This window comes from Siniperca chuatsi, linkage group LG23, assembly GCF_020085105.1.
Source record: "Siniperca chuatsi isolate FFG_IHB_CAS linkage group LG23, ASM2008510v1, whole genome shotgun sequence".
In the NCBI taxonomy this organism is placed as follows: domain Eukaryota; kingdom Metazoa; phylum Chordata; class Actinopteri; order Centrarchiformes; family Sinipercidae; genus Siniperca; species Siniperca chuatsi.
The window spans coordinates 23,465,430-23,480,765 of NC_058064.1; the positions used below are offsets into that span (position 1 = coordinate 23,465,430).

The 15,336-nt window shown below is 39.8% G+C and overlaps 1 protein-coding gene across 9 annotated transcripts in view; it reads right to left on the reverse strand.

The window, feature by feature from the left end:
- Window positions 1-15,336, reverse strand: part of scube1 (signal peptide, CUB domain, EGF-like 1) — a 154,952-nt gene that overhangs the window by 22,504 nt on the left and 117,112 nt on the right. For 6 of the 9 annotated variants that reach the window (XM_044186158.1, XM_044186161.1, XM_044186163.1 and 3 more), the window contains 4 exons: window positions 8,043-8,165; window positions 4,493-4,609; window positions 2,265-2,387; window positions 1,982-2,140 (listed from right to left, as the gene is read on the reverse strand). In XM_044186158.1, the coding sequence (XP_044042093.1) occupies window positions 1,982-2,140; window positions 2,265-2,387; window positions 4,493-4,609; window positions 8,043-8,165 (522 nt within the window). The remainder of the gene's footprint in view (window positions 1-1,981; window positions 2,141-2,264; window positions 2,388-4,492; window positions 4,610-8,042; window positions 8,166-15,336) is intronic. The other 3 variants (XM_044186165.1, XM_044186164.1, XM_044186160.1) reach the window with 1 other exon arrangement.

Sequence of the window (15,336 nt, forward strand, 5' to 3'; positions counted from 1 at the left end):
CTAGGCCAAACATAAACTGACACACACTTCGATCTAACCCATCCTTATAGGATCCCCGTCCTGAACTAAACATCAAGGTCCCAAATATAAATTAACAAACATGCAAAAAAATGTACTACAAAGATCTCAAGTATAATGACATGCCGTCCTTCTTTGTCACATATGATTATGACCTGGATATCCGGTGGGGACACACAGGACGCAGATGCCCGTGATGCCCAGCTGGGCTGTTCAGAGTCGGCTCGCGCTCAGCAGCAATAGTTTCAGCGTCTGATCTATTTTTTCCGTGTGCCGCGAGCAAATCTAGCAAGAAAACACACTGATAATCTATCTATCTATCTATTAGAAACGATAAATAAACAATATAAATTTATATTAAGAAATATTTATGATAAAAATGATCTGAAATAAATAAATAATACTCCATGCTTGCCAACCCTTTTGATTTCTCTGCACCTCTCCCCGCTGGTCTCCTGGAGTAACTTTTTTCCCCCACATGATGAAATATCAAGATCTGCCCATCCACTATATTTATTTGAAATAATATCACTGCTGTTTGTGATTGGTTTCACACGAGGCGACCCATTTAACTTCATTGTTGCAGAAGCGACGCCCCGCAAAAACACATACAAAGCTTTAAGTTATAAATTCCTGAGGTTATTATAAAGATCAGCTGCGATTACTAGTAGTATATCAGTATTAGAAAAGAGCAGAGGAGCGGAATCGCTTGTTGACCAGGGAAACGCGCTTCTGGTGTGAACAGCCAGGCTGCTGCTCGCAGGTTCACGGGGCTAACGCCTCCTGTGTGTGCCCAGTTTTTTTTTTATTGTTTAGTACAGAAGATAGGTGGAAGGTGAGGTTCTAAAGTTGGTAAAGACTGCCATTTAGAAAAAAATTCTTGTGTAATGAGCCGATTTTAATAGTTTGATATATGCAAAAAATAAGAAAGAGAAAAAATAAAAGCTATGATGAGAGAAAAATTTTAAAATAACTTTTTTTAATGGGCAAGTAGGTTAGTATGTCTTTAATCTATTGTTTTATTCTATACGGATCTGCATAATAAATTTTATCCTTGATAAATATATATGCATTTTTTACTAATTAAATAAAAATTGACTAACATATATGGCAACAGTCTAGAGCTATGTTTAGCGGCGCTTAGAGCTAAAAGCTCACAATGACAATGTTGCAGGTTGATGTTTTTAACAGATAGCCTATGTTTACCATGTTCACCATCTTAGTTTAGCGTGTTAGCATCCTAGCATTTGCTAATTAATTTTTGACCTGATGTTGGCTGTAGTTCAAAAGTCAAGGGATCAAAGACACTACAATTCATTTGGGGGACCATGAATATCTGTACAAAATTCCATGGCAATCCATCCAGTAGTTGTTGAGATATTTCAGTCTGGACCAAAGTGGTAGACCGACTGCCAGACAGCCACAGACTCATCCAGCCACCTGCCTCAAAGTGCTTAGGGGGCTCCACAACGCCACAGCACCCAGTACAGCACCCAGTACCTCCTACCTCCGCTGACTCAAAACCATACACCACTCAGTTTAATTGTCACAGATACTGTATGAGTATATTTAAGAAACATTGCACATGTATATACACACAGATCTATTTATTGTATATATTATTCCTACATTCCCTTGTGCTGCCGTGTCAAATTGAATTTCCCTAGGGGGATTAATAAAAGGTACATTTTATCTCTCTTATCTTAGACTGACATCGCCATCCCTCGAGCCATGCAATGAATGATAACCCTAATCCTAACCCCAGCATTAGAATGAAATGTTTTGTCATTTCAGCACTAATAATTCATGGTTCATTCAAATCTCTAAATAGTCAACATAAGAAAAACAGGAAAGCTGTGTTAGCACAATACATTTTATCTTCACTGTTTTTGTTTATAAACTTATATTTGCAGTAGTCAAATTAACTGTTTGGGCATAAACTGTGTGGTGTGTGTGTGTGTACCTGTGAGAAAGAGGGCATTGGAGGGGCAGGAGAGCGAGCAGACCTCTGCCCCACCGCTCTTGGTGCAGGTCAGCTGGGCTCTGGGCGCTGGCTTCCCATTGGGCAGACACTTCACCGCCTCTGAGGAACACACATATGTCACATCACCATGACAACCACCTGGACACACAAACATACACCTGTGTTCAGGCCCAAGTGAGGAATACACCACACCACATGTGGGGTAACTCAAAAGTGGACAAACACAGACTCACACACACCAGCACACAGGATTGGTGCTTACCGATGCAATCTTTCTTGTTCCAGTGGAGTTTCTGTCCAGGTGGACACACACACTCGTAGCTTCCCTGGTTGTTTATGCAGCCATACTCACAGCTCCCGTTGCTGATGCTGCACTCATCAATGTCTGAGAAACAACCACAGAGAGCATTATAGTCTATGTGTGTGTGAATTTTCACTTTAACCAAGACAATGGAAAACTAGAAAGGCAGCCAGATTAGGGTAGACAAGAGATATGGATTAAAGGCACATGTGATTCTACAGATGACAGACTGTGAAGGCATAACCATTGCAAACAAACATGAGAAATCCCAAAGGGTTTGTCAGTCTCCACATACCTTTACATCTTTGGTACATTAAGAAAACAGCCCTTGAAGTCTACCAGAATAGCTGTTTAAAATCTCACATGGCAGTGTTCAGAGCATGCAGTCGAAGCTTCAAGCGAAAAGGTTTCTGAATTGCCACGCCATCATACAATTAAAATGGCTTCCCTGTCTAATAATGCGACGGTTAAAGTGCTGTTGGTAGTTTGGATTTTCTGTGACACATTTCATGTGAACCTTAGCACTCTTCAGAAAATCTAACAGTTGTACAAACAGGCATACAGGTAACATCAGGCATAATTTGATTGGTTTGAAGTGTCTCAGCCCTTTTCTAACACACCTGTGAGCCTTGCTGTATATGTTTTCTTTCATTGATATTTTTGGAACCTGATTCTGGGGTTTTCTGTCCATATTCTTCATTTTTATTTTTCTACCTAAGCAGTTTATTAGGTCCACCTAGCTAAAACTAATACAGTTCTGCAATAAATCCTATCTTCATGAAGGTTATAATGTTCACTTTTTGTTGAATCTGTTTTAGAGAGCTGTTTAATTCAACTGTATGGTCATTTTGGAGGGTGTAGTTTTTGGTGCTCTTGTGTTTGTATTGCGTTGTTATAACACCTGTTAGTCTGTCCTGCTCCTGTGTTTCACCACAAACGGAACATTAGAACCTTCATGAAGGTAGCATTTATTGCAGAACTGCATTAGTTTCAGCTAGGTTATCAAGCTCCACTCCTATGGAATCAGGTCCCAGTTTGGGTTCGGGAGGCAGACACCATCTCCGCATTTAAGAGTAGGCTTAAGACTTTCCTCTTTGATAAAGCTTATAGTTAGGGCTTGCTTGGGTGAGTCCTGAACCATCCCTTAGTTATGCTGCTATAGGCCTAGACTGTCGGGAGACTTCCCATGATGCACCTTTTTCCTCTCTCCTCCTCTCCCTCTCCATCTGTATGCATTTTTATCCCATTACTGCATGTTACTAACTCGACATCTTCCCTCTCCCGTAGTTTTGTGCTTTCTCGTTTCTCTCCTCTCTCTTTCTGTTGCTTTCAGCAGGTATTTCTGCCTCCGGAGCTGCAGAGTCTGGATCTGTGGTTGTGGGCCACCTGCTGCCCCCGTGTTCCTCCTCGACAACTGCTACTACAGTTGTTATTGGCTCTGTTACTATTATTGTCATTATTATTCCTATAGCTATCATTCCTATTATTATTCATTTATTAATATTAACACTACGATTACAATTCTACTATTTAAAAAAAATTCTAGGTGGTATTTGCATTGTGCCTCCCTCTCCCCTTCCCCCAAAACCTCTCTCTCTCTAAACCTAACACAGCAGCGGCGGATGGCCGCCCACCATTGAGTCTGGTTTATAGGAAAAGTGCAATGAGATAACTTCTGTTATGAATTGCCGCTATATAAATAAAATTGAATTGAATTGAATAGGTGGACTTAAAACTGGCAACTGAGTGTATAAATCTGTTGATACAGAAACATCCTGCTCCTGTGATCATGCCGACTCCACCTTTCCATTAGTGACGTCAGTCAGTTGAACAACGGGAAACACATAATACACACAGGCAAGCAGACAAACACACATTGGGAACATGCACACACACAGAGACTCATACTGTATACACACAACGATGTAGGCACACAAACACACATTAAACACAGAGAAATTATTCTGGGGAATGCTTTCAGCAACAGCCGTCTTGCACACGCTCAGTGACCCCTCACTTTCACACTCTGAGAAGCATTTACCTTTCAGATGCATACACACAAACAAACATTTTATCTACCCTGCTACACACACTTCAGCTGTGTCAAACAGCCACTTCCAGGCCAGTTTGCTGTTCCATGTATTTCTCCCATTCTCTGGGCAGTGGGATAGATCCAAGCAGATTCTCACCTCCACAGTGAGTGAGGCCGTACAGGATGTATCCCTTGTTGCACAAGCACTCAAAGCTGCCAGGGTAGTTGATGCAGGTGTGGTCGCAGGTTCTCTCAAAGGAGCACTCGTCAATGTCTGAGGGAAACCAAAGAGATACATGACAGGTGAGAAATACTGTAGCTTTATGTAACGGAAAGGGTTGGAAACAGGAAATGGAGACACTAGTGACTGCAGGAGACATCATCATCAGTGACTTAGCAAATTAGGCTTCATTTGCTGTTTTTGTTCATTTACTTACAGTGGTTTTCCCATTCACATCAATACAATACAATCCTTTTTGCACCCAGTGGCCATTAAAATATTACCTTACCTTAAATGTAAAAATACATCTTAAAGGGAGACTGAGCCTGATGATGACTGCAAATGTATAACAGAAAGGGAGTTTACCAGGCATGAAAAGCCTAACAATTCAACCAATAAGATCCAGCATTTTTGGAGCTTGACCCATACTAAGGGCTAAAAGTCAGAATATCTCAGTGTCTGTTGCTTCCATTTTGACCGTGTTTCTTCTGACTCTCCCAACTTTATGGGTGTGAAAAACTGAAATGCTGCAGTGCCCCTTTCCTTTAAAGTACTTCTGTCCTTGCTTCAATATTCATCCATGGTGATTGCTACAGTATATATGATGATATATACTGTGAGAAGTAGAAATTAGTTAACTGTCAGAGATTTTATTGTGCTGTTTATACTGTGGTAGCTATGCATGCGATCAAGAATGCTTCATGGCAATATAGGATTTAAAGGATTTTTGTATCTATGTGATGAAGTGCCTTTGTTCTGTCAGGTATTTATTAAATTCACTGGATTGGCCAAAAACAGACATTTCCATCTGGTCATTTCATCCATATATGGTTTTTAAAGTGAATTTCTAGAATATGTACCATATCCTAATACACATTATTGACCATAGGTGTTTCAGCAACAAGGAAGTTCTGACTCAGTCTTTTAACTTCCTGTCTAAACCAGAAGTTTGACATCTGCTGCTTGTGATCACCCTGCGCCTAAATTTTAGCAAATATCTGAGCAGTTTTATAAGAGAATGTACAGCGTGAAGGAGTAAAAGAACTGGAAGAAAATGAAACTCTGGGATCAGCTGGTCATCTTACTGTTATAACAGTCATGGTGAGTGGTCAGAATGTGTTGGTATTTGTGTTTTATTGTGTGCTTAGCTAGTGGTCGTTCAAAATGTGTGTTAATACAACATTTCTTCACCCAAAACAAAGAGTCACAGTGGAGACTCATCTGGTTTTAGTTAAACTGTTACACACAGTCCAGTTTTCTGGTTTTCTGACATGAGCTTATTATTGTGTAACAAGCTGATTGTGGTGGATGTGGTGGTGTCAGGTCATATGACATCCCAACTTTGAGAAATGTATAGCAGGCTGTGTGAACCTAGAAGCCCTTTTGATTTGTATTTACTATAGCCAGCAATAACAACCAGAAGAACCAGTGATGGAACCAATGAAAAAAGATGTAGGCCGCATATCACTATCTTCATATAAAATGACATACTGTGATAGAAGACTGAATCCATATCACCTGATGGTTGCTGCCTTGACACTGACTTGTTGATGATGTGATTAATTTGTCTTCAGGGCAATTGTTAGCTTAAAAAAACTTTTAGTAACATAATGATCTGAAAAATACAACTCAAGGTTTTAGTCCTCAGGTATAGATCAGAACAGTGTCAAATCTGACATGTTTTGTATGTTGATCAAAAACATTTCAGGGTTGCATTTCAGTTTAGAAATTCTTGCCTTAAAGTCTCATTAAAACCTGATGTCCTGTCATTGGAGCTACAACTGCAACACAGGTGTTGCTGGATTACACACACAGTAATGGAATTATGAACTGGTTCAGTCATGGTTTTGTCCCGCTGCATCGGTGGAAGCAAAGGTCAACAGGATGAGACATTGCAATCTTAATGACTCATTTATGGTCAAACACAGGCTGCTCACCAAGGGCTAAAAATACGACACGTTATATAATGGAGTTTGTCATGTGGAGGAAGTTGTTAAGACCTGGATGTTGGCTCGGTAAATACTCCAGGCAACTGTTCATGTGAGGACTTAGGAATAGCTTGCCTGTTTCGAGCTAGCCCACAAGCAGAGTTTACATAAACAGGAGTTGTGTACAGCTGTAAATGTAAAATGAACTTATATAAAATAAATGTTGGTTTCTGGATTTGCTGATGTTTTTCTGTGAGACACACCTTTGGTCGCGATGAGGTGTTTTGACATTGATTGCTGACATTTATCTAAGTGCTGAAAACATTCTCTCTAACTCTCTTGCCTTTCTAAACATTTAGAATAGAAGAAATTATTTGTGTTGCTTATGTAACTATGGCAAACGATTCATCTTCCTGCTTTGGTTTCTTAGCCAATTCTGGCAAATGCTCTAACACTGGCATGTAGTGTATCACCAGGAGCTATTTTTCTCTGGAAAAGCTCACTGGCACAGAAACAGCTGACAAATTAAACATTATATTTCATTTTAAGGTCACGTTGAAGCTGAACAGTCCAGCTGTCAGTGGATGGGACAAACCTGGCAGCTATTGGCTGGCATGGTATGGTGGCAAAGGTGTGTCAGAAACAGGCACTGCCACTGTCATGTGGCTAACAACACAATATTAAAGATTCCAAACGCACCACCAATGATGCACCGATAATCCAACACATATACAAACACATGTACACACTGTTTGGTGCTTTTGGGCCAGGGACAGAAGCACCTCTGGGTTTTGTTGTTAATAAAATCGTTTTGTGTTTGTCTGGCATCCCGTCTTGCTTGCTGCAACTTGTAAGCAAGAATCCGCCTTTGGTCAGACAAACAAAACCGCTGATCGCATGTACGCTACAAACCTAGCTGAGGAAGTCAGCTATGCTGCTGCAACCAACTTTAATTACATTGTCAGGGAAAGATGACTTTGTAAGCTTGACCTTTTGTCATTTATGGCAAACTTGCTCTAGGGCTTGGTCCTTTCAGCCATGTGAGGTACCCTTTCGTGTGTATGATCATAGTGTCCGTCAAAAGCAGAATATGACAACCAAAAAGAAAGAAATTATCTACATTCAGCATTTATGTTGAATTGAAATGTTTTAATTTAAATTAAAAAAAAAATCTTAGTCCAAGGTTTGTTTTGTTTTCTGTCTGCCTGGTGAGAAAAGAGACAGATAGGTTAAGTAGCCAGTCTGAGCTGTTGGATGGAGTGTGTTTGCTTTTCTGATTCATTTGTTGAGTAAATGTCTTCTATAGTTGGAGTCAAAGCTTAGTGCACCAAGCATTGCTCGTGTGTTAGCAGAGGCCCTCACTGCCTGCAGCCCCACCCAGGTAAATAATCACCAGCCGCCACTGATGTCCGTCATAAAACAATTACTGTCTTTGAATTTTGTCAGGTAAAACCAAAGGGTCTTAAAATTCAAAACCTAGACCTGACTGCTGGGTGACACCCTGAGCATGATAGTAAGACGGTGAGAATCTGTGTGATTGACAGCTGTCAGTCACTGACCTTGGCATGTCCGTTCATCAGTGAGCAGTTTGTGGCCTTTCTGGCAGCTACATTCGAAGGAGCCCACTGTGTTCCTGCAGAAGTGATCACAGCCCCCGTTGTTCTCCTGGCATTCGTCAATGTCTGGGTGGAGAACATAACAGAATGAGAAACAGAAAGGCCATCATTAAAAGCACAAGTTAGTTTCAAACCTGAACCCATGATTAGTATGTTCCCCTGAGTCCACCAGATTCACATTTCAGCTGCAGCCGATGTGGTAGAGCACACACCGTAAATGGTGGTATACAACAATTGCAGCTTGGTTTGACGTACTTTGAAACTGTGGAAGTTGTCTACTACAAAATGAAAAGGACACAGAGGACTTACATCTAGAAGAGTAACAGTCCCAGTCGAACCAACTTTCTTACCAGTATATGGGTACACACAAAGACACAAAAACTCTGCATCAGAGCTATCAACTGAAAGGCAACAGAGAAGGAAATCCTGCTCTGGTTCAAGCTTAGAATCTATTCAAAGCGCTTGAAAATGTGAGTCTCAGATATGTTAGATGGAGGGATTATTTTCTTTATGCTCTTTATTTGTGTGCTTCAGTGGGCAAACAGAGTTGGCAGTGCTGAAAGACTGTTATCAAGTTTCCACCTTATTTTAAACCACAAAACCAGCATGCTGGAGAGGGTGCTCAGCCAGTCTCTGCCACACAAACACAAAGACACACTCTGTCCTTGAGCACAAAACAGTGAATATACGTCTGGTGCTGCGTAACATGCAGACTTTTGCTGATTCTATTTGTCATGTTAACTTTCACTGTAATTTCATGTTTTAATTTCTCTGTCCTTTCATCTTTTTATTGACTTTTCCAAATAAGCAATGTTTCATCATGGTGTCTGTACAGAAATGGTACATTTAGTATTATGCCTGTTTAACAGGGCTCCAGCTGGCAGCGTGGATCAGTCTTTGGAGTTTTGGAGATCAGGGCTTGTTCATAGGAATCCCACTGTCTCATCCCATGATACGCTAGTTACCTGGAACTAATGAAGTCTAGCTGCTGGGAGAGAGCGAGAGGAGAGACAGAGACTATCACTGAGAAATAAGTCTATTAATGCCACTTCTTTTTGGAGGGTGGGTGATGGCCAATAAAAGGGGTGACTGTCACCTCTTTATATCGGTTCTCCCTCTATCTTTGAATCCAGGCAACAAAAGGTTAAAGATAAAAGGAAATGATGAGTGGAGGCAACACTGATTGACATCTCTGTCTTTTTTGTCTTTGTATACCACTAACTTGCAACAGCACAGTTTTGCTTTTTCATTTCTTTTTTTGCAGTCATAGACTACAGTTTTGTGTTTGATTTTGGCAATTATTACCCTTTGGTAGGTCATCAAGTTACTAAGTTTAGTACATTTTAAAGAAGAGAAAGACCTGATAATCAACTGTATGTCTCACTAAAAAATGTAAATTAAGGTAAATAACATTAAAATCACATCTACATTTGGGCCTTGTAGTACAGAGTAATTCCTTGATCCTGCCAAGAATAGAAAGATGATAACAGTCTTCTCTGTTGTCATCTTTCAGCCTGATTCATACCTAATTTGTAGTTATTACAACATGTTTTGCACCTTAAACCTGCATGTTAATCTACAAACGAAGTGAAGATAAAGGACAACTCGAAAAACTGGCAGCAGATTGGTTTTAAGAATTTGATTTCAACAATCATTATCAAATGCAGACATGTGGTCCTGGAAGAAGGTGTCTGCTGAAACCCTGTGGAATGAAACCTGAATACCTGAACTCTAGCCCAGGAGTGGTGCAGCAATCCAGAGGCACAGATTCTAAAATAATAATATGGCGAATGCAATCGCCCCCAAGGCAGCATGTTCAGTGCCAACCACAAACCTGCTGGCAAATCTGGTTTCACAAACCCTAACCATCCTACCTCATTCCCTTGCTTCATCCAGCCTATGGTGCCCCCAGATGAACCCAAACTATGAAATCATGTCCTCAACCTTTTTTTAATAATCAGTGGCTTTTTCATATAAAGACATTTTGCTACTCCTTATCTCTCATTTATAGCAAGTGCACCCTATCTAGATCATGCAAGTTTTTCCATTTGCTGCTGTAAAAATCTTTTTTCTAGAGGAGGAGAAGGGCAAGTCGGAGAGATCAGGCTGGAAAGATTTAGAAGGTGGAGGAGGTGAGGGTGGAGGAGGAACAAAGGAGAAGGGAGAGGGGACAATAGTCTGGCAGATTACACAGGCTAAACCCTTTTTGATTGGTGCTCTAAGTGATGAAAACTGTGAGGGATTAACACCTAAACCCTCAAGCCGGGGAATAAATCGAGCAAGACACCACAGAAGTAAAGAAGGGAGGGAGAGGATGGAGGTAGAGGAGACAAGACAGAGAAGACGAGGGAAGAAAAGGGAGAGAAACTGAAGGAAAAACAGGACGAGAGGGAGAAAGTAGTGGGTGAAAGAAGGGAGAACTTTTTCATGTTTCAATTTTCAGCATTTCTTTGCAGCAGAAACACATTTCACTACGAAACACCTTAACTTTGAATTTACTAATGATGATTTCTGCTTCTCCATTTTGGCTGTCCATCAATTTCTTTGAACAGACGGATGGCTAACCCATGGCCCTTAGTTATTGCTGCTACATGCCTGCGAAGCTTTCTGATTTCAAATGACACAAATGATAACAGTGGCAGATTTACCAATTAATTCCAGACAGAGGTAAAAAACAAGCTTCTCATGTTTAGCGGGCTACCCTCGATTTTGCCAGCTGAAATGATAACTGTCGCTGGCAGATTTTATCAGCTAGCAAGCAGAGTGATGAGGACAGAGTGATGTGTTTGGCAAACAATGCAGAGACCATGCAGAATTATTGTTATTTTTTAAACGTTTAATCCATTCATTACACTTTAGCTCTTGTGTTTTTAGTTTTTAAAAGCTAAAAAAATACCTCCATTATAAAAGAGACATCTGTAAAACTGCTGACAGTATAGGTCAAACTACAAACAAGGCCAATTATCACACTTTAAATTTAAATCATTTTTAAACCTTGGAGTTTTATATTTGTAAAATAAATGGACAGAGTGGGAAGAAACACTAATCTGCATGTGCAGTGGTTTTTGGCTTATGCTCAGCGAGCAATTTCACTCAAGTTGCAAATCAATTCAATTTTATTTATATAGTGCCAATTCATAACAGACGTTATGTCATTGCACTTTTCCTATAGAGCTATACTCTTTATTGTATTATTTACAGAGACCCAAAAAATCCCACCATGAGCAAGCACTTGGTGACAGTGGCAAGAAAAAAAACTTAATTTTAACAGGCAGGAATCTTGGGCAGAACCAGACTCAGTGGTGGGCCATTGCCGTGTTGGGGAGGGGGAAGGGGAGAGAGAAAGAGAGAATGAAAATTCCACCTAGAATTTTAAAATAGCAATAAAGTACTGGAAGTGTAATATTAATATTAATAAAGTAATAATAATAATAGAATGATAGAAATATGAATAATAATGACAACAATAGTAACAAAGCCAATAACAACAACTGTAGTAGCAGTTGCAGAGCAGGAACACGGGGGCAGCAGGTGGCCCACAACCACTGATCAAGTCTCTGCAGCTCCAGAGGTAAAAATGCAGACGTGCATCATGGGAAGTCTCCCGGCAGTCTAGGCCTATAGCAGCATAACTAAGGGATGGTTCATGGCTCAAGCCAGCCCTAACTATAAGCTTTATCAAAGAAGAAAGTCTTAAGCCTACACTTCAATGTGGAGATGGTGTCTGCCTCCCAAACCCAAACTGAGATCTGATTCCACAGGAGAGGAGCTTGACAACTGAAGGCTCTGGCTCCCATTTTACTTTTGGAGACTCTAGGAACCACAAGTAAGCCTGCATTCTGAGAGCACAGTGTTCTAGTGGGGTAATAAGGTACTGTGAGCTCTTTAAGATACGATGGTGCCTGACCATTAAGAGCTTTGTAGGTGAGGAGAAGGATTTTAAATTCTATTCTGGATTTTACAGGGAGCCAGTGCAGAGAAGCTAATATTGGAGATATTGAGATGAATATGATCTCTTTTCCTAGTTCTTGTAAGTACATGTGCCGCAGCATTCTGGATCAACTGGAGAGTCTTAAGGGACTAATTCGGGGAGCCTGATAATAACGAATTGCAATAGTCCAACCTAGAAGTAACAAATGCATGCACTAGTTTTTCGGCATAATTTTGAGACAGGATGTGCCTGATTTTTGTAGTGTTGCGTAGGTGAAAGAAGACAGTCCTTGAAGTTTGTTTCATGTGGGAGTTAAAGGATAAATCCTGATCAAAGATAACTCAGAGACTCCTTACAGTGGTGCTGGAGGCCAGGGCAATGTCATCTAGAGTAACTATATCTTCAGATAATGTGTCTCAGAGGTGTTTGGGGCCAAGTACAATAACTTCAGTTTTGTCAGAGTATAACATCAGAAAATTGCAGGTCATCAGAATTTGAAATACTGATTCTGATTCTGATGACCTGCAATTTTCCCATCCAGGTCTTTATGTCCTTAAGGAATGCTTGAAGTTTAGTTAACTGGTTAGTTTCATCTGGCTTGATCGATAGATATAATTGGGTATCATCCGCAAAACAATGAAAGTTTATGTAGTGTTTCCTAATAATATTGTGAATAGAATCAGTCCAAGCACAGAAGCTTGTGGAACTCCATGACTAACTTGGGCGTGCACAGAGGACTCACTGTTAACATATACAAACTGATCGATATGATAGATAGGATTTAAACCAGCTTAGTGCAGTTCCTGTAATGCCAATTACATGTTCCATTCTCTGTAATAGCATGTGACAATCATTGGTGTCGAAAGCAGCACTAAGATCTAACAAGACAAGTACAGAGACAAGTACAGAGACAAGTCCATAGTTCGATGCAATCAAAAGGTAATTTGTAATTTTCACCAGTGCTGTCTTTGAGCTATGATGCATGATTCCTGACTGAAAATCCTCAAATAAACTATTGTTTTATACAAAGTTACACAACTGATTGGCGACTGCTTTCTCAAGGATCTTAGAGAGAAAGGGAAGGTTAGCTATAGCTCTATAGTTGGCTAAAACCCCTGGATCAAGAGTTGGCTTTTTAAGAAGTGGTTTAATTACAGCTACTTTAAAAGATTGTGGTACATAGCCTGTTAATAAAGACAGATTGATCATATACAGTAATGAAGTGCTAACTAAGGGAAAAAAATGTTTTTAAGCAAACTAGTTGGAATGGGGTCTAAGAGACAGGTTGATGGCAAAGATGAATTAATCGTCAAAGTTGGTTGAAGAAGGTAGATAGGAGCAAAGCAGTCAAAATATATATATAAGGCATTACAGTTGTTTCTAAGGTTCCTGTGTTTGACGATAAATCAGTACCGGTTGAGGGCAGGACGTGATGAATGTTTTCTCTAATAGTTAAAATTTTATTATTAAAGAAATTCTGAATCAGAAATACTTTATTTATCGCCAAAGGGAAACTCTTTCGTTACAGCTGCTCACTATCACGTCAATGCACACAGGAATAGAAGTTCTAAGCAAATTAAAATATAATACACTATAATACAGGTAAGATAAATTAAGAACAAAGTGGCTATAAGTATAAAAGCTAAAATAAGTGTAAGTACCAAAGTGGATTTAGAGGTTGATAATTATGTACGGTAATAGTGCAATAATGAGTACTGTCAAGTTAAGTGTAGCTTATTAAGATGATTATGAGACGGTGGATACTGCACAGCAGTAACAGAAGTATGAATAAATATCAATAAATAGTGAATTTTAAACTGAAAACACAGTAAGTAAGAGTAAATTTATGAAGTTGTTACTACTGAGGGCTATAGGAATACATGGTTCAATAGAGCTATGACTCTGTCACAACCTGGGGTTGTGTTTATTTTCCTCTATTAATGATGAGTGGTAAACTGCTCTGGCAATATGGAGGGCCTTCCGTTATGTTTTAAGACTATCTTGCAGACCAAAAGAGATTCTTCCAGGTTATTGGAATGCCATTTCCTTTCATGTTTTCGTGATGTTTGCATTCATTTACGGGTTTGGAGGTCATACCATGGAGCTAACCTTTGTTTTATTATCTTCTTTTTTAGAGGGGCGATAGAATCGAGTGTCGTTCGCAGTGAGCCTACAGCACTATTAACTAGATGGTCAATTTGGGAGGGGCTGCGATTTGCATAGGAGTCCTCTGTTATATTGAGACATAACATTGAATTAAAGGCAGATGGGATCGCTTCCTTGAATTTAGCCACAGCACTATCAGATAGACATCTAGAGTAGGAGTTTTTGCCTAATAGCGTGTAGTCCAGCAATAGCAGTTCAAAAGTTATTAAATAATGGTCTGATAATGAAGGATTCTGTGGAAAGACTATTAAATTCAAGTTCAATTTCAGTGCCATATACCAGAACAAGGTCGAGGGTGTGGTTAAAACAGTGAATGGAATCTAATCGAACCAATCATATCTAATAATGAGATAAACGCAGTACTAAGGCTATCATTTTCAACGTCCACATGAATATTAAAATCACCTACAATAATTACTTCATCTATTTTAAGGACTAAGCTTGATAAAAACTTAAGAATTCAGATAAAAATTCAGAATAAGGACCAGGAGCACGGTACACTATAACAAATAGAATTGGCTGTCGTGTTTTCCAGGTTCGGTGTGAAAGACTAAGAACAAGGCTTTCGAAAGAGTTATAATTTAGTTTAGGTTTAGGGTTGATTAATAGGCTTGAGTCGAAGATGGCTGCAACTCTACCTCCTCGGCCGGTGCCTCGAGGAATATGAGTGTTAATATGACTGGGTGGAGTGGATTCATTTAGGCTAACATATTCTTCATGACCCAGCCAGGTTTCAGTAAGACAAAATAAGTCAATATGATACTCTGATATTAAATCGTTCACTAGTACAGCTTTAGATGACAGAGATCTGATGTTTAAGAGTCCTATTATGTTGTGCTATTTCAGTGTTTTTGTTTAGGTTTTTATGTATAACTCCTCTTCTGTTAACTTTTGGTTTTATTAATTTAAGTGAGAAGGGTAGACACCGTCACTAAGGAGTTTTTGGGTGGGTAACTGCTGAAGGACAGAGAAACGTGTAGGACTGCAACTCTGCCTCCTGGTCTCAACTCTGAGTTGTCATGGTTTTGGTCCACTAATAGTCTCAGTCAGATTTCTAGATATGAGAGCTGCTCCATCCAAAGTGGGATGAATGCCGTCTCTCCTAATCAGACTAGGTCTTCCCCAGAAAGTCCGCCAAGT